Raw genomic sequence first — 26,346 nt, 5'->3', positions numbered from 1 at the left:
TCTCGCTCTTTTAATCAATGACCTGGATAACGACATAAAAGAGATGCTTATTAACCTGCAGGTGGCACAGAGCAAGAAGCTGCTAGTGCAAAAAGCAAGAATCAGGCCATCTTGATAGGCCAGATGACAGGCTGAACACTGAACTATAATAAGTATATTAAAAGTTTTACATTTCAGCTAAAAATTTTAATAACAAGGGTATAAGAAGGGTAATGGCTTGCTTGGCAGCAAAACATATGAAAAATCCTGGGAGTAAGTCCAGGAGTATATCATGAATTTAACATAAGGCATTTCAAATCAGTGGGAGAAAATGAATCATTTAATAAAGGGTGTTGGAGTAACTGGGTACCTAACTGGAAAAACAAATAAATTTGAAACTCCAACTCACATCTTATATCAAAATAAACTCCAGAAGGAATCAAAGATTTAAACATTAAAAACAAATCCATTAAAGTACAAGAAGAAAGTATGCGGAAAATACTTTTAAGATAACCTCAAAGTGAGTGAGGTCTTTCTAAGTAGGAACAAAATCCAAAGGATATAAAATCCAGAGGGTGTTTTTAAGAAGTTGATACATTTTATTATATTAAGGGAAAAAAGATCAGGACTTCTTTGGCAGGCTGGTGGTTAAGACTGAGCACTTCCAATGCAGGGGGTGCAGGTTTGATCCCTGGTGGAGTAACTAAGATTCTACATGCCGTGTGGCATGGCCAAAAAAGAAAAAAACAACCAAACAGAACACCAAAGCAAACCCCCCAAAAATCTGCATGGTAAACACCACTGTAAATAAAGCCTGAAGAAAAATGACAACATGAGGGGAAGTTTGACAGCTCATAGCAAAGACGTAGGGCTATTTTCTTTAATGTACAAAAACTCCCCAAATCATCAAGAAAAAACCCCAACATGCAAAAGAGAAAGCTCAGCCTGGAAAGACTCAGGAGGCCGAGGGCTGGCCTCCAATTGCTCAAAGGCGTTCTTATGGAAGAGTGAAAAAAACTGAGTCATGGGTTGCTATAAACGGCTGACTCGGGATTGATGGTGGAAATTCCCATGAGTTTAAATGTCAGCTGAACATACAGAAGAACTTTCTAAGAATCAGGCCAAGACTAACTGGCCAACTTTTAGGAAATTTTTGGAAGGGAAGACCCCGTAAGGTGGGAAAAAAAGCAGCATGATCTTTGAGGTTCCATCAAACTCCGAAATTATACAATCCTGTCCCAAAGATGACATCACCTCTGGAAAAGTTAACAGCACAAAATTAAATAACGTAAGGCGCTCACAACGCCAGAAAGACTGGGAACCATGGTGCGCCTCACTTTTCACTCTAAGTACAGTGTTCTCTCGGGGAGGGGAAATGGGGGGGACAGGATAAATGATTTGTGGACTCATGACTGCTGTCCTCAGCAGTACTTTGAGGGGTTTTTTTGTGGTGAGGTGCAGGCCAATTCTGTTTCATCTCCTTCCCCTTCATTACTAAAAGCAAAACAAGGGCTTTGAAAGAGAGTGAATTCGGGCTGGAGAGCTAAGTATGAGGTCTCAGCAGTGTCGTTCTTTGTTGCATAAAACTCAAGATGCATAACCCACGAGAAATCCATAGATGTCGATGTCACTTTCTCTACAGTCTGATTATGAGCTGAAAAGCACAAACAAAAATTCAGCTTACAAATGGGCTATATTCCAGAAGCGAGTTTTGCAAGTCGGCTGGGTAGAATTTGAAACAGCACTAAAAATGTTGAGAGCTGGAAAAGGAAAGCCAGGAGGAACCAGGCTCCTCAGCCAGCCTCAGCCTGGACATTGGTGAATCCACAAAGCATCTGAGATATTGGGCATCAATACCTCTTCTGGGTATTGGAATCCCAGAGGATCCCACAGGAATACTTGTACTTGATAAGGTAAAATAAAATTGAAGAAGCATTTTATTTATTTTGAATTCTAATACTGTGGACAAAGACAAAGCAAATTTAGTTGAAGGAGGTTGAGAAGAGGAACAAAAACCTGTTAAGGTTCTGAAGGGAGGGGCTTCCCTGGTGGTCCAGTGGCTGAGACGCCGTGCTCCCAAAGCAGGGGGCCTGGGTTCCATCCCTGGTCAGGGAACTAGATCCCACAAGCCCCAACTAAGAGTTCACATGCCACAACCAGAAAGATCCTGTGTGCCACAACAAAGACCCAGTGCCGTCAAATAAATAAACATTAAAAAAAGAAGAAAGACTTGAAAGCAGCCCGTGACGGACCTCAAGAGCTCTAGAAGCTGGCCACAGTGAGTCTTTATTGTGGCACCTAGTTTCACTTCAAAATCTGGTCCTTCCCTTTGCCTTAATAAGGACATGCCACTAAATGCTTTTTAGCCATGATGGGGGAAAGCTTTTAATTCAAAAGCATAATGAAAAGATTCCCATGGCTCCCCCAGCAGCAGCCCCAGGGGCCCTGGCCCACCTGGTTCCCTCTGCTGGTGTCTCGTGGTTTTATCTCTTCTGTCCTTCTGTCTAAGGAAGGATACAACAGCCTCAAGCCCTGCTTCTTTCCACCTGTAACACGGAGCTTGAACATTGTGTATCATGGCTTTTTGTTTATTTTGTTCAGAAATTAAAAGTCAACCAAAAAAATAAAGAAATACAATGAAAAGAGTGAGTGGGGACAAAAAAACAAGATGCTTTTGAGGTAACAGATAAATCAATAAGAAGCCCGAAGAGGAGGTAAGAAGGGTTAGCTGAAGCATAATTATCTGAAATGCAAGATGGAACAAAAGTGCGTCAAAATGGGGTAAGGAGAGAAGACCCCGGTTGGGGTGGGAACAGAGGAAGGTGGCCGCGTTATCCACAGGCCATCAGGGGGCGCCGTCAGCCAGGACAAGCTGGCTGCTCCAGGTGGGACTGTCTGAGGATGCTCCCAACCTGGGGAAACTACACTAGGCTATAAACCCCTGGAAATGCTTTCAGAGCCAGGCAGTTGAGGGGAAAATAACGAAAACAAACAAAACCAGTTATCTGCCATCTGCTTCTGTATTTGCTTGTCCAGATGAGAAAGGGCAGGGATAAAGCGTCACTTCGTGCCCAGAAGGAAGGAATGTCAGGAGGGAAAGCGGGAGTTATGTCTTCCAGGAGCCCCTGCTGCTCTGACCTCCGGCAGCACCCAGCCCGCTGAGGCCCCTTGCAGCCAGGCTGTGGGGCAGGAGCTTGAAGTGGAAAGGGATTTGGGGCGAGGGCGGGGCTCAGAGGCCCGGAGCAGTGACCTCAAGGATAAGTGTTTTTCACGGATGTGTTAAAGGTAGCTTTTCATATATCTGAGAAATGGGAATAAACACGTGGTATATTTCACAGGAGGCTGAAAAAGTAGGAAGCTAAAGGTCTCACCCAGTATCACATTTAACCCAGACAAATACTACTGGTTTAACTGTTTTACTGCTCTGTTTTTTTTTTTTTTTCCCCATTAGACTCTACAGATTCACAATTTAAAAAAAAAAAAAAAAAGGCAGAAAAGATTGCTTTAAGGTACATTTCACAAAAAGCCCTGCCGAATATCGGAGCCTGGACCACACACGCAAGCAAACCTGTTCCTTCAGAAGCAACTCTGTGTGGCCCTCCTGCCCCAAACCTGCTCGCAAGCAGAATCTTTCCAAGACGACCTGTATGATATTACATTTCAAACCAGGAGCCTTGTGGAGTCTGACTGGCTGTTCCGATGGCCTGGACGGGGGTGGGCAGCGTCCTCAACCCCAAGTGTCAGTCAGCAGGGAGGCCTCCGGCAGCCACGAGAGAAGTCAAGGAGGAAACCGAGAAAAAAGAAGGCTGAGGGTTCGTGCAGAGAAGAGAGAAGAAAGGGAGCAGAAAAATAATGTCATCAGGTGATGTCCCGGGGACTGGCTCCTCTCCCCTCTTCCTGCAGCGAAACAGGAATAATAATTCATCTGTGCAACTTAAAAAATTTTGGCTTAACATGTATATGACATGACTATTTGTAAGAGACATGGTTTTTTGTTTGTTTGCCTTTTGGCCGTGCTGTGTGGCTTGTGGGATCTTAGTTCCCCTACCAGGGACCGAACTGGAGCCCTCAGCAGTGAAAGCGCAGAGTCCTGACCACTGGACCGCCAAGAAATCCCCTAGAAATGCCGTGTTTCATCAGACACCAGTGTTGAGGAGCTGGCTCAGAGCAGGTGATGGGCTTTCAGAATTCAGGGGGCAGCTTTACTTTGAGACAGAGGGTGGGGGGCACACATTGCCGGGTGCCTGCTAGGTGTCTTCATGTTATTTCATTTATTCCTCACCGGACTCCCAGGTGGCGCTAGTGGGAAAGAACCCGCCTGCCAATGCAGGAGACCTAAGAGACGCAGGTTCGATCCCTGCGTTGGGACGATTCCCTGACAGAGGGCATGGCAATCCACTCCAGTATTCCTGCTTAGAGAATTCCAAGGACAGAGAAGCCTAGCGGGCTATGGCCCATAGGGTCGCAGAATTCGACATGACTGAAGTGACTGAGCATGAGCGCCAACAAGATATGCATTGTTATCTCTGCTCCATAAATGACAGAACACATCTAGCGAAGATAAGTGACTTGCCCAAGGCCTCAAAACCAGTAAGTGGCAGGGCCAGATCCGACCTAATCGCAGGCGCTCTAAAGTAACAGCTGCCTGCCTCTCCCTGAGAAGCCAAGAGCAGCTCCTCCAGCCGGCGGCATACCGACGGGACTCTCCGCTGCAAGAGACACCGCCTTGAAGGCCCACTCATTCATTCGAAACAGACCTCCTAACTGCCAGCAAATCTGGAGGACAGCTGCAAGCTCCAGTATAACCACGAAGGACACAGGCTTCGGCACCCTAGTCTCGGAAAGCTGGCTGTAAAGCGGGGTGAGGGAGTGGGGTTATGAATGTACCCGAGAGACAACACGCAGTCAGAGAGCAACAATGACTACAAGACGGAGACAGAAGACTGGGGCGAGTGTCCTAATGCAGACCGAACCGTTAGGAAAGGCTGAGAACTCAGACAAGAATCAGACATGCAAATAGCCGAGTGGCAGAACATTCCAGAAGAGAATCACATGCAAATGCCCCGAGGAAGAAGAAGGCTCAGAGTGCAACAAAGGGCAGACCTGTCTGGCTGGAGCAGAACAAGGGATGAGGTTAGATGGATACACAGAGAGGCTGTGTTGGTCCTGAGGCTACATAAACAGAGTCTGTGTTTTACTCTGATTGGAAAGGATCAGAAGTTTTTTAAACAGGGAAGTGTCGAGCTTTGCCCAGTGTTTGGGAGAGGCTCCTCTGGCTGCTCAAGAACTGGAGGGAGGCCACCCTGAAAGCAGGGAGGCCACGGCCGGCACCCAGAAGACAGATGATGGTGCAGACATGGCCTAGGGCAGGGGCGGGTGGAGCTGAAGAGACAGTGACAGATTTGCAGATATCTTCTGGAGCTGGATGGTACAGGACTTGCTGATGGATTGGAGGGGGGAACATGAGAAAGGAGAGCAGCAGAGAGGCCTCCAAGGTTGTCGGCTTAAGTAGCAGGGTGGATGGTGGTACCATCCATTCATATTCCTTAGATGAATAAAGACTGTGAGAGTTCATTGTTGTTATTTTTTAATGGGAAAGGGATAAAATAAAGAGATCTGTTTTAGCAATTTTAAGTTTGAAATGTTGCTGTTCAGTCGCTCAGTTGTGCCCGACTCTTTGCGGACCTGTGGACTGCAGCACCCCAGGCTTCCCTGTCCTTCACCATCTTCCTGAGTTTGTTCAAACGCATGTCCATTGAGTTGGTGACGCCATCCAACCATCTCATCCTTTGTTGCCCCCTTCTCCTCCAGCCCTTAATTTTTCCCAGAATCGAGGTCTTTTCCAATGAGTCCACTCTGCATCAGGTAGCCAAAGTATAGGAGCTTCACCATCGTTCCTTCCAATGAATATTCAGGGTTGATTTCCTTTAGGATGGACTGGTTTGATCTCCTTACTGTTCAAGGGACTCTCAAGAGTCTTCTCTAACACCACAGTTTGAAAGCATCAATTCTTTGGCACTCAGCCTTCTTTATGGTCCAACTCTCACTGGAGAAGGGAATGGCAAACCACTTCAGCATTCTTGCCTTGAGAACCCCATGAACAGTATGAAAGAGCAAAAAGCTTGAGATATCTGTAAGATATTCAGATGGAACTATGAGGGAGGCAGTGGGTACACAAATTTAGAGATGAAACAACCAAACTGAAGATGCAAATTTAAGAGAGACATATAAACCTAATGTGTTTCTTCTAATTAGAAGAAAATATAGGATAGTTTCTTAGTGACATGAGGATAGGAAAGGGCTTCTTAAGGCATCATAAATACAGGATTTCTGCTGAATAAAGGATACTATGAATAAAGTTTACAGATGGAATGGATCAGGCCAGGAGATGACAGTTGCACGTTTAATAACTAACTCAGCATGGCTCAGACAGTAAAGAATCTGCCTGCAATGTGGGAGACCCGTTCGATCCCTGGGTCGAGAAGATCCCCTGGAGAAGGGACTGGCTACCCACTCCAGTATTCTTGCCTGTAGAATTCCATGGACAAAGGAGCCTGGCAGGTTATAGTCCCTGGGGTTGCAAAGAGTCAGACAGGACGGAGCAACTAACACTTTCACTTTCAGGATTAAAACCTAGAACCTATGAGGAACTTCACTGGAAAAATGGGAAAAGGATATGACCAGGTCATTCATGGGGCTTCCCTGGTAGATCAGATGGTAAAGAATTCACTGCAATGCAGGAGACCCTGGTTTGATTCCTGGTTCGGAAAGATCCCCTGGAGAAGGGATAGGCTACCCACTTCAGCATTCTTGGGCTTCCCTAGTGGCTCAGACAGTAAAGAATCCGCCTGCAATGTGGGAGACCTGGGTTCGATCCCTGCGTTGGGAAGAGTATTCTTGCCTGGACACTGACAGAGGAGCCTGGCAGGCTACAGTCCCTGAGGTCGCAGGGAGTCAGACATGACTGAGCAACTAACACTTTCACTTAAAGGATTAAAACCTAGAACCTATGAGGAGCTTCACCGGAAAAATGGTAAAACGGTATGACCAAGTCATTCATAAAGGCAAACACCTTGATGTATTCCTGTAGTACACACACAGATCCCTGTCCTCACTTAGCAGTAAGAGGAACAGGAATGAAAATAACAGGGGGCTTCCCTGGTGGTCCGATGGCTAAGACTGTGCTCCCAATGCAGGGGGCCTGGGTTCAATCCCTGTTCAGGGAACTAGATCATACATACTGCAACTAAGATCCCCGAGCAGCCAAATAAATAGATAATTTAAAAAGCCAAAATCAAACAAAATAACATGCTACATCCATCAACTGACAAAAGTCTGACAATCAGGTCTTGAGTGCTGCACTGTGTGGTAATGAATAGAAAAGGAACAGTCATGCTTAGCAGTTTAACTTCATGCTTTGTGAAGTTAAGTGTGCGTGAACTCAGGGAACTAACAGGCTTGTTGGTATTCAGCTGGAGAAACTCTTGTTCAAGTCCCTAAGAAGATACGCGTGATGTCTTTTATCAGAGCACTGTTTGTAGTGTAGGAAGCTGGAGAACAAGCTAAGTATCCATCTCTAGGAGGAAGCAGAGAAATAAAGCAAGGTAGATGCTAGTGATAAAATACAGTAAGGGAGCCAACTTTACTGGAGAGAACTTAAAATCACAGTTTTAAGTGAAAAGAGGGTCAAAATGAGAAATGTGATATAGTATTACTTAAGATAAATTTACAAAGAACGTCATACAAGGATATAAACATATCCAAGGGTAAATACGAAAGGCATCAGAGAAGAAATTAACAGGAATAGGGAACCGGAATAGGAGAAGAGATGATGGTAAATGACAACCATGACATTAATAACCCCAGAAGGATCCTACAGTGTCAACACAATGTAGTATGATAAATTCAGCTCTGCATTTGAGATCTAAAAGAAAAAAGTAACAAGTTTCACAGGGCAAAAGGAGTGTTCCTTCTGTTCCAGCTGCCTTTCCCAATCTGCCTGACATTTTGCCGGTTGACTCATCTGACTTAACAGGCGAGGAAGGGAGCTGAGAGGGAGGGAGGCAGGCAGGGCACCAGGGCACGATGTAAATGGAGCCCCCGCGTGTCCTGCACCCACCTTTATTACCACGGCCCTCGTCACATCGCTGAAATTAATGCATCCACGACCATCTTCCCACCCCGAGAGTCAGAGCACAGACACCCTTGTAAAACCAGAACTCAGCACAGTGCCTGGAGCAAAGAATACGCTCAATGAGGACTAGCTGACCAGTTTGCTGCTTGGCAGACTGCATGAAAAATAAATAAAAATTAGAACTCAATTGAACTTTCTTGGCTGTGATAATGCAGCTAAATGAATGTTCAATGATTATCATTGGCGATGGCTACACATCCTTCCTAGCATCACTTATTCTAGCGTCAAAAGGAACGTCCATTTGGACGGCAGACACATGAACAAACCTATCACAGAATTCAAGTCAAAGAGATGCTAGAGCAACATCAGAAATGCAAATGATAAAAGTTCATTTTAAGTTGGGGGTGGTGGGAGATACAGCACAAGTCAGATCATTCCCACTCCAGGGGGGTCAGGTAGCATCAACCTCTGAAATTACTGTTTGACACGATACGAACAAAACATGAAAACTTTTCTTACTCATTTTAAATTATTTTTTAAATCAACTTGATTACGGTGTAATTTACATACATATATTATATTTACATACAATAAAATGCATCCATTTTATTTCTTTTTTTTTGACTGCGCCACGGCTTGTGGGATCTTAGTTCCCCAACCACGGATTGCACTCAGGTGAAGGCAGTGAAAGCTTCAAGCACTAACCACTGGATGGTGAAGGAATTCCCAAAATACTCCCATTTTAAATGAACAGTTTGAAGGGTAATATTAAAAGTTTTACTTACTATTTAGAAAATTTCAAACCGCACACAGCATAGAACAGTCTCATGAACGCGATTTACCCAACACTCAGCTTCAACAGTTTTTAATGCACGACCAATCCTGTCTCATTTCTACTCCTGCCCACAGCCCTTAGTGGATTATTTTGAAGCAAATCCCAGACTTTATTTCTCTTCATATGTAAATACTTCAATTGTGATTGTTCAGTCACTAAGTCATGTCTGACTTTTTGTGACCCCATGGATTGCAACACACCAAGCTCCTCTGTCTTCTACTATCTCCCCGAGTTTGCTCAAATTCATGTCCAATGACTCGGTGAAACTGTTTAACCATCTTGTCCTCTGCTGCACCCTTCTCCTTTTGCCTTCAGTACATATCTCTGAAGGATATTCATTAAAACATATCCATAATACCATTTCCACACTTAAAACAATTAATAATAACTTCTTAACACCATAAGTTAATCTGTACCTGCATTTTCCAGATTGTCTCACATGTTTTCCTTTATTATGCTTGGCAGAATCAGCACCATAATCATTATTGGTTCAATCACCTTAAGTCTCTGTTTATCTCCAGGTGTCCCCTCCATCCTTTCTTCCCCTCGTCACCGTTTATTTGTTGAAGAAATGGGTTTGTCCTATAAAACACCTGTGGTTTGGAATTTGCTGACTGCATCCCTAAGAACAATTTCCCATCTTTCTGTCCCTTGTAGTCCCTAAGATCTAGAGGTTTAAACAAGTTCTGGTTCTGTTAAGAGTCGGCAAGGCAATGTTACAGGTGGTATCACAGACCTCTGTCAGGAGATGTATCATGTTCCACAGGCTCTTTGTCTCACATTGAAAAACATAGTCTTTACCTCCACCAATGGAAAAAAAAAAGCATTTATGATAGTTTATAAGACACATTTCATCTAGAAAAGTGTAACAAAGTATAGGACATCAACCCCCATTTAACAGCCTGATTCTGGGCTGTGGTGTCCCTAAGGAAGGAAAAGTAGGCTTTGAGTCACCATCTCAAACACTGAAGACGTCCCACCCAGCGTATCCATGAATCACTTACTTGAAGCCATACATGGGGCGCACACTGCCGCGTCCAGCTTCTGCGCGTGTCTCAGCGCCCCGAGACGGGGGCGGGGGGCAGTCTTGGGCCCCTCCTCCATCCCAACACAGACGGCTCTGCACCCCAGGCAAGGGTGACCGCCGTGCACTCCTCCAAACAAAGGCCCTTCTCTACCCCTGGTGAGGTCCAGCCTCTTTCATTAGCTCTTCACAACTTTCCTCCAGAGTCAGCAACATCCACATTTTACCAACCAGAAAACAGGCATAGAGAAGAAACATAAAGAGTGAATCAGTGGGAGGGTCAGCAAGAACTCAGTGATCACTGGTCGTTCAGAGAAACCTGCTGAGTTGTGTGTGTTTCTGCTTTAATGCCTCCTCCTTCCCTTCAGGGAGATACGTGACTCTGAACAATCCAAGTCTGTGAGGGAAGGAAGGCCGTGGACGCTGTCTAGACAAGGAACCAGAGGGCCCGGTACAGTGACCTTCCTGCTCTCTTCATCAGGACAAGTCCCTTCTTGACAAGAACTGTGTGTGTGTGTTTTCTGACTCTCTGTGACCCCATGGACAGTAGCCTGTCAGGCTCCTCTGTCCGTGGGATTTTACAGGCGAAAAAACTGGAGCAGATTGCCATTTCCTTCTCCAAAGGATTCTCCTGACCCAGGATCAAACCCACATCTCTTGCATCTCCTGCACTGGCAGGCAGTTTCCTTACCACTAGCACCACCTGACATGAACTAAGTTATCACAAAAGAGAATATGAATCAGTTCATTAATTAGGCAATTAACATTACCCATGAAGACATCCCTGGTGGTCGAGCGGATAAGAATCCGCCTGCCAATGCAGGGGACACGGGTTCTGTCCCCGGTCCAGGAAGATCCCACGTGCCACGGAGCAACCAAGCCCCTCAGCTGCAACTACTGAGCCCGCTCTCCAGAGCCCAAGAGCATCAACTACTGAAGCCCATGTGCCTAGAGCCTGTGTTCTGCAACAAGAGAAGTCACCACAGTGAGAAGCCCGTCCATCACAATGAGAGAAAGCCCTCGCAGCAACGAAGACTCGGTGCGACCAAAAATAAGTAAAACTAATTAATTAGCTAATTAATTTAAAAAATAATAAAGAAAGAACCTGAGAAATTTGGGCTGGGGAAGAGGCAAGCACTTCACCTCTTTACACTCCAGCCTCACTGCAGTCCAGCAGCGAGGCCTGCCTTTAGGGAGCCCTGCAGAGGGAGTCGGGGTTCCTGGCAGGAGGACGGGGGTCTCTCTCTCTCCACTCTGAGGATGCCCTCAGCCACCAGCAGCACAACACGCCACCAGTAGCTCCAGGGCCTGTGCTGCCCGTCACCTCCTACTCACCTCCGGGCTTGGCTGGCTCTTTACTGCCTCCAGAAATAAAGGTTCGAGTATGACATTTCTTGTGCCAGCACCTACTGTCTCCTAACCCAAGCTACAGAAGCACAGGCCTCTGCTGATAAACAGCATAACCTTCAACACAAAAGGATCGTGCGCTCCCTCATCCCGGCCCCCACCTCTGGACCAGCGCAGATTAAATTAAGAATTCTCAAAATTCCCAACGGTGTCACACACATTTAAAGTTGCCGGGTCAAAGATTCATTCTGGCGGCAGACAACCACAAAGGATTTCAGTGTTACATACAGTGGAAACGATTTGCAAGAAATTCTAAATATGGACAGACCAGTAATTTAAATTCTTTTTCTAATGGCAAATGCTTTTCTTTTCAGTTCAATATCTGATCCGAAGTCAGGCTCCAATTAAGGAAAGCGAGACCCAGTTTTCCGGTTCCACTGGGATTTACTCGGTCAGGGATTACCTGTCGGTCGGTCGTGAGTCTGTTTCCAGCTAAAGTGTTCTGCTGGGAACCTTGTCGGTGACTAACTGATGTGTTTCAGGAGAAGGAAACACCCTGATTACTAGCAGCCAAGGGCAAAGTCAAGCCCAAACAAGGAACTCTCCCTCCTGGCCTGGTGCTTTCCCCAGGCGGGCCACCGCCACTTGTCTCGAAGGGGCCGGCTGGGGAAAGCTGGCAGATCAACCTGCCTAGGTTTTGATTTCCTTTCTCCCAGCAGCTTTACTCCCCACAGCCAAAAGGTGGAAACAACCTGAAAGACTCATGATAAAGAGAGAGAGACACCAGGAAAAACAGAGAGCCTCTTCCTCAGCTGGACATTCTGGGGTCTGTCTGAGACAGGGTGGGACCTGGGACCCTTTCGCTGCAGTGCCGGCACCCGGACACACCTCTCCTCCAGGAACAAAATATAAAGAAACTATGGGACTACAAATTACCGCGTGCATGCCCAGTTGGGGCAAATTCTGGACAAGATACAGAGACCAAAGACCCCAACGGCCACTTTTGAAGTTGTTGATCAGTTGCTCAGTCGTGTCTGACTCTTGGCGACCCCATGGACTACAGCACGCCAGGCTCCCCTGTCCTTCACTATCTCCCAGAGGCTGCTCCAACTCATGTCCACTGAGTTAGTGAGGCCATCCAACCATCTCATCCTCTTCCGCCCCCTTCTTCTTTGCCTTCAATCTTTCCTACCATCAGGGTCTTTTCCAGTGGGTTGGCTCTTTGCACTGGGTGGCCAAAGTATTGGAACTTCAATTTCAGCATCAGTCACTTCTGAAGGGCCAGGAGTAAAAGCAGGGTACTGTGCATGCCCTCTGCATAGAGCAGCACCTAATGGGTGGGCCAAACACTGAAGGCACCCCTCTGGTCAGACCCCTGGACACACCCCTACCCTCACCCCATAAAAGGAACAAACTCGTCCCCCCTCGGGGAGTAAACAAGCACTGGAGCCTGTTACTTGTTCTCACGCCCTCGCGCTGCAGCAGGGGCCCCAGTAAAGTAAAACCTTGCCTGAATTTCTTGTCTAGCCTCTGATCAATTTCTATTGACTGGGGAAGGCCAGGAATCTTGGTCAATAACACATCTGTGACACTTGGAGTGGCGACATTCCACCTGAGACCAGGGGAAGCAGCCAGGACAAGCCAGTGTTCTGGGGATGGCAGGGCAGGAAGAAAAATGAACATGGGTCCCCAACTGCTGAATTAACCCGCTTTGGAGTCACCCTACCTCCAGACTCTCTGTTATCTGAAACAGTGCCTGGGTGTTTAAGTCACTGAGTTGGCTTTTGTTTTCCTTGAAGGTGAAAGCATTCCACCCGATAACACTTATTGACCTAAAAGGTTTGCCACAGCATGAGCTGTGTGCAGTAATGAAAGGCAGAACTGGATCTCTATAATTAACACGAACACACAAGAAAGCAAAACAAAATACCCCCTGTCCTTGTCATTAAAACGAGAGAGAGGCTTCGGGACAGGTCAAGAGCAAGGTTACCAGGAAAAATACAGTAAGTGATTCCACATGTTTAGCAATTCAATAAACAAACTTGGACCAGGAAACTGCCCTGTAGGAACTGATTGTGCTTCATTTCAGAAATACTCATTAGAAGACAACTTTAAACACAGTATTTATGTGGACGACAATCCTCTGAGGTAGTCACACTACTTCCATGTTACAAATGAGAAAAGTAAAGCACAGAGAAGCTAAGTAACTGGCTCAAAGTGACCCCACACATGCAGTTTTCCACACCTGGAACTCCCCTGTTTTCCCCTCCCTAACTCCTAAATATCTTTCAGGTTCTAACTTGAACCAACATCACTTCCTTAGAAAAAGGCGTCTTTGATGTGTCCAGACAAGGTTCAAAGCTCCCGTTACGCTCCACTGCATGCAATGCTCTACTGGAGGCCTGTGTATCCTCCTGGTTATTTAAATATCTGTCTCCCCAAATGTACAGGATGTACATGCCCGGAAGATAGGTTGATCCTGTGCTGCCACACAGCACTGCCAAAGCTGAGCAGAGGGACTTTCCTGGTGGTCCAGTAGTTAAGACTCTGAGCGCCCAATGCTGGGGGCCTGGGTTCGATCCCTGGTCAGGGAGCTAGACCCTGCATGACGCAGTGAAGATCCAGCATGCCACAGCTAAGGCCCGCCTCAGCCAAATAAATAAATAGTTTTTATAAAGCTGAGCAGAATGCCTTGCCGTTAAGAGGTTCACAGTCTGACAGACTGCAGATGAACAGTTCTTTACAACTCAATGTGAGAGGCAGAGAGAGGTGCGCACGGGGCCCAGCAGAAGCACAAGAGAGTTGGGGCGGGGGGAGGGTTCATGGAAGAGAATCCCGGAAACTGAGCCCTGAAAGTTAAGGAAATTAGGAGAAAAGGGATACAGGAGAAGGGTGCTCTAGGCAGGTATACACTGAGAGAAGAGCGAGCCATGGAATTTTAGGGGAACTGCCCCACAAGCTCACCATGGCTGGAGTCTGAGATTAAATGAAGCCTGAAAGACAGGAAGATTCAGTTCTACATTCAGAGAGAGCAATCCGTTGTATAGGTCCCTAAAATAATCCAGTAACAACAGATACAAGGAAGCGCTCACCACGCCAAGCACCTCAGATTGTAATGTCACTGCATCTTCCAACTGCCCTTAGGATCATTACTCCCACCAGGAGGGAAGATCACACATGCCAGCAAATGGCAAAGCCAGGCTCTGACTCGCAGCTGTGTTATAGGACCCCAAAGCCCTTAGACTCTTAGCCACGGTCTAATCCTTGTCTAGCTTACTATGCACTGATATGATCTTACATAGTTGTAGGTAATTTAACTAATTATCATGATCCAACTAGGAAAGCTGGCTATTTAAGAAATCCCGTATCTTTGTCATTAAGCAAATCATAAACACAAATATTTCATACATTGAGATTGCTAAAATTAAGGAACTGAAATACAAATAAAGTATTAAGTGCTAAATAACTAGTATTCACTAGACTTTTTAAGATGACAATCAAATGAGAATTGTTCAGAGACAGAAAATGCAGTATCCTGACAACTGACAATCCAACTCTGTCTCAAAAATTATGTTACCTCTAAAATCATCAAAAATTATGCAAAGAAAACACAAGACTGTCTCAGTCTAAGTCTCCTCATCAAAACTAATCGTCCTGGAGACTTCCCTGGTGGTCCAGCGGTTGGGACTCCATGCTCACAATGCAGGGCCCAGGTTCCATTATCCCTGGTTGGAGAATCAGATCCCACATGCCGTAACTAAAGATCTCATGCCCCGCAACTAAGACCCCATGCAGCCAAGTAAATAAATAAATAATAAAAAACAAAAATATGGGACTTCCCTGGTGGCCCAGTGGTTAAGACTTTGAGGTTCCCAATGCAAGGGGCCTGGGTTTGATGCCTGGTCAGGGAACTAGATCCCACATGCTGAAATTAAAATTTCCTGCATGCTGCAATGAAGATCCCGCATGCTGCAACTAAGACCCAGTGCAGCCAAATAAATAAATTAAAATAAATATTAAAAAATAAAAAATAAAACATAAAACTAACCTTCCTAGGAGAATTAAAATTATTAATTAAACAGTTCAGTTATTGAGAATGGGTGGAAAGGAAAGAAAGTGGCTAAGGCAGAGGAAAGATGAAACAACACAAATTATCTTTTCTCTACTATCATTTGCACAGTAAAATGAAATAATCGCTGAATGTGTTTACAAGGCAAGACGTAACACCCTACGTGCCAATTCCAGTTAAAACATAAGCAGAAACTTTTCCCAGTTAGGAAAAGTCTTGGTTCAAAGAACTCAAGTGTTTTGGAAGCCCGTTATCAGCAAAAATGCAAACGTACCAAGTCACAGTTGACGGGCTATTAATAAATCATTACAACAAACTGCTGGGAGATTGCTGCTGTTTTAAAATGTCTCATGATATGTAGTAAGAGTTCACAGACTGAAAATAATTATCACGGTTACACCAGATTAAACATTTATTAGTGCCAGGAGTTTTAGAACACGCGATCACTTCCTTTTTGTTGTTTAAATATTTATTTATTTATTTGGCTGTGCTGGGTCTTAGTCGTGGCATATGGAATCTCTTCTTTAGTTGCATCATGAGGGATCCGTAGCTGTGGCATGTGGGATCTAGTTCCCTGACCAGGGATGGAACCTAGGCCCCCGGTGTTGGGAGCACAGTCAGCCACTGGGCCACCAAGGAAGTCCCTCACGTCATTCTTATGATCACAATTTCCGATGAGCTGACTAAGGCACAGAGAGTTTAGATCAACTGTTCAGGGTCACCTGGGAAGGAAGTAACAGGGCCAGGTGCACACAGGTCTGTCCGGTGCAGGCCTTCATGCTCCTTCCAGCAAGCAGCATCGTCTTTTCTGGGCTGAAGGGTAGGTTAACCTTTTCTGGAGGTTATCTGGTTTGCTCACCAACCAACCCTATCATTGAAAGAGACCCGCAGGGACAGTGAAGGACCTTCCTGAGGTCCTCTGGCCCAGATCTCCCACCCTGAGGTGAGCACAGTCTACAATCATTTTGACTCATACCAGATACTCTCCTTCTGAGAATACTAAAAAATGTCCCCATAACTAAATTCAAAAGAGACAAAACAAGAATGACACATGTAAATGCTTGTCACTATGCACAGAGCCGTGGGTGCATCATGTTTTGGTGGGAGACAGGACAAGAGGCGCCTCAAACACTTCCTGTGCATTACTTGCAATCAGCAAGCAGAAGATAACAGGCTTTCATGCGTTCCATTTCACCACCATCATCTCTGCCGCCTCCTGCCTTTCAGTAGGGCATTAAAGCATGTTAGTGGGGGGAAAAAAAAGCAAACACAGACAATAAACAAATGAGCCTGGCGATGTTCCAATAAAGTTTAATATGTGGATTCAAAGAGTTGAATTTCATATCATTTTCACATACCACAAAATATTATTGCTCTTCTGATTTTTTTCCAGCTACTCAAAAAACTACAGCTTTGGGGCTATAGAAGAACAGGTAGTGGACCAGAGGGCATCAGCTGAACCTGCGTTAAACCAATCTAGATAAAGTCAGAAGAGATCAAAGGAAAAGTAGCGAGCCACAGAGCAAGGCTACAGCCTTTAACTTTCTTTTTCTAAAAAAATTATTTATTTATTTAGTTAGTTACTTATTTTTGGCTGTGCTGGGTCTGCACTGATGCACAAGGGCTTTCTCTAGTTGTGGCGAGTGGGGGCTACTCTCTGATGGCAGTGCGGGGGCTTCTTACTTCGGGGGCTTCTCTTGCTGTGGAGCACGGGCTCTAGGCGTGGGTAACTTCAGTGGTTGTGGTGCCCATGCTCAGCTGCTCCGTGGCGCGTGGAATCCTCCAGGAGCAGGAGTCGAACCCACGTCCCCTGCGCTGGCAGGCGGATTCTCAACCACTGGACCGTCAGGGGCGTCCTGCAGCCTTTTTCTTGACTCAGTCCTGGAGCTGCTGACTCGGGAGGCCTCCGTGGACCCTCCTCGACTCCCACTTGGGGGAAGTGTCCCAGCTTTGAGCTCTCACTGAAACTTGGGCCTAGCTCTATCCTAACACTTACCATAACATGTCCAGTCAATCATCTGTGTATGCTTTTGTCTTTTTACATCTATATTCCTAGCCAACCCCATGGACAGAGGAGCCTGGCCGGCTGTAGTCCACAGGGTCCCAAGAGCAGGGGAACAACTTAGTGACTAAGCCAGCCAACAGAGATGCTCAAAAAAAAAAAAAAAAAAAAAAAAAAACTGGAGGGAAGGGTGAGAAGGAAAATAGAAGAGGAGTAAGCTCAGAAATTCTTATTTTCATATAAACACAGACACCAGCACAAGGTCTTGACAGCGGTTCCATGACATGCACCTAAGGAGTTAAGTCAGTGGTTTACCTACTTTTCGCATCTGTTAACAATCTCTGTTGTTTATGGCCCATAAATATGCACCAGCCCCTCCATCTATTCTTTATACTCATACCTCCCCTCAAGCCAGGCATCTGACTAACTTGTTTAGACGAATCTGGACGAAAAAGGTCCAAGCATCAATTTAAAATGACCACTGAGTCTCCAGAAAGGCTTGGGGTGCCCTGGGGGTCTGCATAACACAGATGAAAAAATGACTGTCCCTGGAACACTCGCCCCCAAAATAAATGATGGCTTCAGATGGTTTAAAGAAAACCTGAGAAGCCACAATTACCAGATGCAATATGAACATCAACACGGGAAAGTCTACTGCGTCATTATCACAAAAAGCATAAAAGAGAGATAAACAGCTCCAATCACCCGTGGTTGGACGGATGGCCTTGTGCTGGGTCATTAACTTTCTCTGTGCTGTGGGTTCCTCTGGCAGTCCAGAGAAGCCAGCAGCTCCTTTCTCAGAACAATGGTTTTGAATACATAAAACCGTCTGCATAGTTTAAAAAGGAAGTGGGTTATCGTAATCAGCCCACACGACCTCTCCCTGACACTTCCTGTCTCCTTTCCCCCTTCATTTTCTCTGCTAGCGCTTGTCACCAGCTAACACACGGGCAGGGATCTGACTTGCGTTCTCTCCTCTGGTAGATGTCTTCCCAACCACAACCTTGTTTCCATGAGGGCAGGGGAGTTCATCTATTTTGTTAACCACTGTATTTCCAAAGCCTACAGAATGCCTGGTATATAACAGAGGCCCAAGAAAAATATGTCAAATCTGTTAACAAACCTCTTGTCTCCTAGGAGCTATATTCTAAGAGGAATCGGAGGCAGTTCTACGATTTGTCATCGTTAAGCAAGAGAATATACAATGTCATGTGTCCATGAGTGCACAGTCGTGTCTGATTCTTTTGGACCCCATGGACTGTAGCCCACCAGGCTCCTCTGGCCATGGGATTTCCCAGGCAAGAATACTGGAGTGCATTGCTATTTCCTTCTCCAGGGGATCTTCCCGATCCAGGGATCGAACCTGAGTCTCCTGCTTGGCAGGCAGATTCTTTACTGCTGAGCCACCAGGGAAGCCCTAGAACACACAACACTTCATATTTATTCATACCTTCTTAGCAGCACTGGAAACCTTTTATAAACGCAACCTCATGCATCTACAATAAACTTAATATCTACTGACTGACGGCAAAGAAAGGATGTGCGGTGGAGTCAAAGGCCCCCAGGTTAGTCAGTGAACAAAACCCACGGGTCAGTTCTGCTGACCCACGCTCCCCGCACTCTGCCCTCGTCCTCTGCAGCTTCTGCTGCCTGGCCTCCAGCCTCTTTCCGGCTGAAGTGTATTAACACCTAACTGCACAGTGACGGTAAGAGACAACTCATTCACAACAGCCACACTCCTTTGCAACAGGGTTCCAGATTTCCAACTTCTGCCCAAGGCAACTCTTAAAGGGAGGAAATGTTTTGTGGCTAATTCATCTTATTCACTGTAAATGAAAAGGTTAACAGGAATGTAAACCCTCAGCCGTGACAGGCTGCCTACATTGTCTCACAGTCCTAAAATAAAGGAAGCTCAGAGCTCAAAGCTTCAGAGAAATGCAATAACTTCCACCAACTGCAATGCCTTCACTCTGTAGTGTGCTAATGAATCAGAAAAGCCAACCAGAAACCTGAAAAAGAAAGGTGGGGTGGGAAGAGGAGGTTGACATCAAGGTCAGTTAACAGGACAAAAACCGTGTCCTTGGATGTTTCACAACTGCAGGGCTGTCAACACCTCACGGAAGGCAGTCTGGGCTCTTCTTGGGTGGCCAGGCAAACATCAGCCCGAAACATCAGCCCGCTCCCAGCACCCACAGCTGATCTGAAGACAGAGTGGAGGAAATACGCTTGTATCAGGAGGCTTCTGAGACACTCAAACCCATCTGCTTAAAATATAACCTTCTAAATCTCCTTAAACATCAGAATTATCCATGTATGTGCATCTTCCTATGTACAGAGAAAGGAAACAGGAAGAAATAGGGTTTTTTTTTGTGTGGGTTTTTTTTTTGGTATGTATGTGTTTTTGGGGGGGGGGGGGTTGTTTTTATAAATAATATTTCAAGTGCCCAGAAACCAGCAACAGCTGGTCATCAATGACAGAAAGTTCCATGGTAATGACGTGTGTTAACAGGATTTCAAGTTGAAAAAAGAGAGAAAGAGAGAAACATTTTTCACATAGGCTTGACTCCAGCTCAGTGAGAAAATACCAACCTAGAGCAACCATTCTAACCAACTGCTGATCTCTTGTACTGTCCTGATTCTGATCCTTAGAGATATATTCTTCTTTCAAACTGGCCCAATAAAAACTAATATAATTCTGTAACTACTCATAGTGCTCTTGCTTTATAATCACACTTCAAGAGAAAGCCCTGAAAACACAATGATGAATAAAGCCCACGAGCACAGAAAATTTATTTTCAACCTTTTCTTTCAAAGTAAAGGTCTTCAAACAGTGTCATTCCAACTTTACAACATCAGTGAGGTACCAATAAGCTTTTTTAGAATATGTTGTATAGATAATTATATAACTGAATCCTAAAAACACAAATTATTTACATTCATCTAACTTCACTGATTGTTAAAGTGAAAACTGGAAATAAACTAAATATTCATTTAGTGGGATTAGTTAAATAAACTGTGTTTTGTCAATTTCATGGACTACTACATAGCCATGAAAAAGAATGAGAAAGTCCTCTAAGTACAGAAACAGAAAAATCTCCAAGACACCTTTGTCACAGGAAAAGGGCAAGCTAAGCAACTCACAGTGATTCTGCTCCTATAAAACATTTAAATGAGCCTGTGCAAATACTGGTACTTAGAATACTCAGGATAGTTTGTCTAGGGAGGGGAAGAGCAGTGAAGGAGTTTGGGGAAATTTCTCACATCATTCACATGTTGTTGTATATTTTTTTTAAATCTTAGTATGGAAAAAGGGCTAGATGATTCTATGAATCAAAGAGAAGAAAAACAAAGATGAAAACCTATTTATTAATGTCAGAGCAAGAGTGTGATCATTGGACCGTCTTCTATCTGCCACACTTCAAAACAGTTTTTAGTTCAGCTACTGTATTGATACAAACAAGATGAATCATAAACATTAAGAACAAGATTTCTGAAGTGGTAAGCCTACACTATGATCAAAGTACACAAGTCATCATATCTAAAAGAACTGAGAGTTTAAAACGTATACTTCTTACATCTTCCTGTCAAGCCAGACGAGCCGCATTTTCCTTTCTGGTTGATTTGTAAAACAGCCATACTTCCAGTGCAAGTACTTGTCCCCTGTTTCTGAAACCTGACTAGCCTTGACAGCAAGTTCCAACAGCACACCTGAAAATAAACAGCAGCACTGCAACTTAAAGAGTGCTTTGCTAGGACTTCCCTGGTGGTCCAGTGGTTAAGACGCCGAGGTTCATCCATATTGCACCACAGATCAGTACTTCACTCCTTTATTTTTTTAAGGTGCTTATCATGCTTTGTTGAAACCATGCTACCTTGAATATACTCTGCAGGTATCTTTGATATCACACTCTTTACGCAGTATACAGACTCTTTCTTTTCTTGTATCTGAGTCATTCCATCAATTGATTCCGGAAGGAAGTGATGTTCCCTTTTCTCCTTTTCTGGCTGTGCCACACCGCATGTGCGATCTTAGTTCTCCAACCAGGGTCTGAACCTGTACCCTCTGTGTTAGAAGTACAGACTCTAAACCGCTGGGCCACTAGGGAAGTCCCTTCATTCCTTTTTAAGGCCAAGTAACACTGCACCGTATGGACGACAATTTGTTTATCCATTCGTTTGTTGATGGACATTCAGGTTGTTGCCAGTTTTGAATCAGTATGACTAAATCTAATAAACACATAGGCACCAGAAGCTTTTGACTCCTTTCATTTTCTGCTTCAGCACTGCCATCTCCTCTCAGCTCACCACCAGTCCCACTCTTATATTGGCCTATGTGTAATGGGAAAAGCAATCACTTCTTCTACAAACATATATTAAAGACCTACTGTTTCCAGGGACTGTTCAGGCACCAAGGACACAGTAATGAACAAAAGAGAATAATTCTTCCTCTGCAAAATTTACAATCTTTTTTGGGGGGAAGGGTTGCAGAAGAAGAATGGTATAAATGTAAAAAAGATAACTTCAGATAGGATGTGTAATAGAAAAAGTTAAAAGTAACATATTCAAAAAGCAGCTGGAGGCCCGTATGTCTAGTTCAGACCCGGCAGCCAGGGAAGACCTACCTGAGCTGAGACCTGAATGACACCAAGGAGATGGCCATGTGACTATCTGAGATCAAGGCATCCCAGATAGACAGCGATGGAAGTGCAAAATTCCTAAAGACAGACTGAACCTCTCCTAGTCAAGGAATCACAGAAAGGCCAATGTGATAGAAATGCAGTGATCAGGGGTAAGAGGTGATGCTGGAGAGGTTTGCAGAGGCCAATCAAATAACCTTTATAGGCCAAGAAGTCTAAGTTTCATTGGACGGTGTTAGCAGGGGAGAAAAATAATCAGGTTTGCATTTTAAAAATATCACCCTGACTGCGTAGAGAAGAACTATTAAGGGAAAGAGGAGAAGCAGATCAGTTAGGCAGCTACTGCACAAAACAGGTGGTGGGGATGGCTTGGACAACACGGAAAGCAGAAAAAACAGGAGAGATGGTGATGGTGCCAAAATATCTTACAAGTAGATAAGTAACTCTTGCTAATGGATTAGATATAGTAGGAATAAGAAAAAGAGGAATCTAGGATAATTGCTAGGTGCTTGGCTTAGGCAACTAGGTGGATGACAGGACCATGCACTGAGATGGGGAAACCTGGAGGAAGAGGTCTAGACTTGCAGGGAGAATCAGGAGTTCTAGTCTAGTCTAGTCGAGCCTGTAGATTCTCAAGATGCTTTCTTTGCTTTCCCTGCGGTCCAAACATTGACACCAGAGTGAAGTTGTGATACTGATGAAACATCCAAATGCAGGTGTCAAATAGGCACCTGGATATACAAGTTTGAAGTTACGAGAAGTCAGGGCTGGATATACTCTTAATGAAGAGTGGATTCGTGAAACTGAGAACGGGATTATACAACTGTGCTTCTGAAAGCAGTAGACACCTACCCCAGAGCTCCAGGACCACACTTGGTGATCAGGACTCCAAGAACAATTTTACTGGGAACTGGGGGTGAGTGGATAGGGAGGGATGAATTTTATACTCCAACACACACATATAAAGTCTAAAGTGCTGGATTTACACAGTTTTGCAAGATTAAACATAAGATTTCAAGGACATTTTGTGTTTGCAGCAGGCAGTTTCTGAGCTATACTACAAGACACCCAGTGATACATCTGCATGTATTTCTTGGAGTATTTCCGGAAAAAGGTTGGAGAAGTATCAGAATATACAACAGTTAATCAGCAAAAACGTATCACATGGACTACACCTCTGGGCCTACAGCTATGGGGGTTACAAGAAGACAGACTAGCACAGCTGCTAAGGACGTGGACTTCAGAGTCAAACAGACCTCGGTTCAGATCCCATCTCTGATGCTCATTAGCTGCGGACACACAGGGTCACTGTAAAGGTTAAATGACAGAATACCGCAATGTGCACTTAAGCTCAGCCCCTGGTTAAACCCTGACCCCAATATTTCCTCTCTACGGGGTCTCAGTGTGTAATGAGCCCTACAAGACATAAATTTATAGAAGGATAATAATAAAAGTTACATATGAAAAATTCTAAATGTGGTTGGTAGGAGTGGTCAGGAAAGCACTGAGACTGAGCTTAAGAAGACTGATACAGGAACTTCACACCCTGCTGATGGGAATGCAAAATGGTGCAGCCAATATGGAAAACAGGATGGGGGTTCCTAAAAAAATTACGAGAGCTACCATATGATCCAGCAATTATATTTCTGTGTATTTATCCAAAGAACATGAAAACACTAATTTGAAAAGAAACCAGTACTCACACGTCCACTGCAGGACTATTTGTTACAGCCAAGATATGGAAGCAACCTAAGTGCCCGTCAACAGATGAATGGATACAGAAGATGTGGCAAGTAAAACACACACACACACACACATGGTTCCATATACACAATGGAATATTATTCAGCCATAAGAAAAATGAAATCTTGCCATTGGCAACAGCATAGATGAACCTTGAGGGAATTACGCTAACTGAAATAAATCAGATAGAAAGACAAAAAAATATGATTTTATTCACATATAAATATAAACAACAATATAAAATACAAAAAACAATATAAAAATATAAACATTTTTATAAAATATAAATATAAAAAAACATATAAAATAAATGAACAAACCAAGTCAAACAAAAACAAATATGTAGATGCAGAGAACAAAGCAGTGGTTACCAGAGGGGAAGGCAGTGGGGTAGGGGGAAGGGCGACATTGGTAAAGCTGGTCAACTGTATGGTGTCAAACGGAAACCAAGCTTTTGGCAGTGAGCACGCTATAGTGTGCACAGAAGTAGAAATACACATGTTGTACACGATGCAACTTACATAAAGTTATAAACCAACATCACCTCAATTAAAAAAGATTTTTTTTGGACTTCCTTGGTGGTCCAGTGGGTAAAACTCTGTGCTCCCAATGCAGGGGGCCGGAGTTCGATCCCTGGTCAGAGAACTAGATCCTGCATGCCACAACTAAACAGCTCACGCGCTGCACCTAAAACCTGGCACAGCCAGATAAATAAATAGTGAAAAAAAGAATATATATACAGAAAGACCAGAAGGCTTTTAGCTTTTTTCTGAACCTAAGGGGGAATAAAGGAAAGAAGGTAAAACCAGTGTGTAGAGTACAAGAACCACCACTGACTGAGAATTTGCTGAGAACTCTTGCTTGTCAGCACTTTAAAAAAAAATGTGTTTTGAGATATAACTTGCACGCTATATAATTCATCCACTTAGGTGTACAACTCAATTGTTGTTCATGCATTCACAGAGCTGTACAACGATCACCACAATCCATTCTAGAACATTCTCATCATCCTCAAAAGAAACACTGGACTCATGATCATTAGCAGTCACTCCCCAGTTTCTTTCAATCCCACAAGCTCTGGGCTCTAGGCAACCACTGATCTTCCTTCTGTTTCTATGGATTTTCCTATTCCAGACATCTTATACAAATAGACTCAGATGGCTTCTTTCCCTTAGCATAATATCTTCAAAGTTCACCCATGCTATAGTATGGGTCAGTACTTCATACTCTTTTATTGCTGAATAATATTCTACACCACATTTTACTCATCCACCCATCAGCAGGTAGGTTGTTTCTACTTTTTAGCTATCATGAGTAACACTGCTATGAACCTTCATGTATAAGTTTTTGTAAGAACGTGTGTTTTCATTTCTTTTAGGTATATATCTAGGCGTAAACACTTGGGGAAGAAAATGGCAACCCACTCCAGTATTCTTGCCTGGGAAATCAAATGGACAGAGGAGCCTGGCAGGCTATATAGTCCATGGGGTCGCAGAGTCGGACATGACTCAGTGACTCAGCACCAATACCAACTAAGAGTAGAACCGCTGGGCCCTGTGGTTAAACTGTGTTTAATCTTTTGAGGAACTGCCAGACTTTTAGAGTCAATACAGCTAGCTCCAAGTATTCAAATGACAGTAACTTATACCAGACTAACTTGGTATAAGTGCACTTGAAGTTACTGCCACTTCTTATACTTTCAAATTGTTTCATGATTTTTAACTTGGTAGTAAAGAATCATTAACTTTGCCAACAAAGGCCCGTCTAGTCAAAGCTATGGTTTTCCCAGTAGTCACGTATGGATGTGAGAGTTGGACTATAAAGAAAGCTGAGCACCAAAGAACTGATGCTTTTGAACTGTGGTGTTGGAGAAGACTCTTGAGAGTCCCTTGGACAGCAAGGAGATCCAACCAGTCCATCCTAAAGGAGATCAGTCCTGAATATTCATTGGAAGGACTGATGTTGAAAATCCAATACTTTGGCCACCTGATGCGAAGAACTGACTCACTGGAAAAGACCCTGATGCTGGAAAGGACTGAAGGCAGGAAAAGAAGGGGATGACAGAGGATGAGATGGTTGGATGGCATCACCAACTGGATGGACATGAGTTTGAGCAAGCTTTGGGAGTTGGTGATGGACAGGGAGGCCTGGCACGCTGCAGTCCATGGGGTTGCAAAGAGTTGGACACGAGTGAGCAACTAAACTGACTGATCCACAAAGAATCTGTAGGAAAAAGTAAAACATGTAGGAGATAGCAGATTAGAAGGCTGGAAAAAGAGAACACTATATCTTTATTTGCTCCTTGAAAACACCGAAAAGCTTCATGGGACAAACTAGATATGAAAGACAAAATTAGAGTTATTTCTGAGAAATAAGAGGTGCTTAATGTCAACTAAGCGCATCTATGTATGAGGATGAAAATGTACAAATGGGAAAGCTACTGACTGAGCGAAATTTTTTGCCAACTTCTGCATCCTCTTGAAGTCATTCTGGAAAAGACTTTCTTCTGCATCTTCCATCCTCTCACCGTCCAACAGCAAATAAAACATACTGTTGCTCAGCTGTGTCAGCCAAGT

General features: G+C 44.3%; 1 protein-coding gene across 3 annotated transcripts in view; it reads right to left on the bottom strand.

The window, feature by feature from the left end:
* PACS1 (phosphofurin acidic cluster sorting protein 1) overlaps positions 1 to 26,346 on the bottom strand; it is a 145,059-nt gene that overhangs the window by 84,086 nt on the left and 34,627 nt on the right. Inside the window, exon 1 of one of the 3 annotated variants that reach the window (XM_065937783.1) lies at positions 11,783 to 11,850. The exons of 1 other annotated variant lie outside the window; for it this stretch is intronic. Coding sequence is in view for 1 of the 2 variants with exons in the window: in XM_065937782.1 (XP_065793854.1) it covers positions 9,953 to 9,966 (14 nt within the window). In the remaining variant the exon portion in view is untranslated. Of the gene's footprint in view, positions 1 to 9,952; positions 10,180 to 11,782; positions 11,851 to 26,346 lie in introns of those variants that run through there. One more of the 3 variants, XM_065937782.1, reaches the window with a different exon arrangement.

The sequence above is a fragment of the Muntiacus reevesi genome, chromosome 5 (assembly GCF_963930625.1).
Source record: "Muntiacus reevesi chromosome 5, mMunRee1.1, whole genome shotgun sequence".
NCBI lineage: Eukaryota > Metazoa > Chordata > Mammalia > Artiodactyla > Cervidae > Muntiacus > Muntiacus reevesi.
This window is presented reverse-complemented; position numbering and strand designations above follow the sequence as displayed.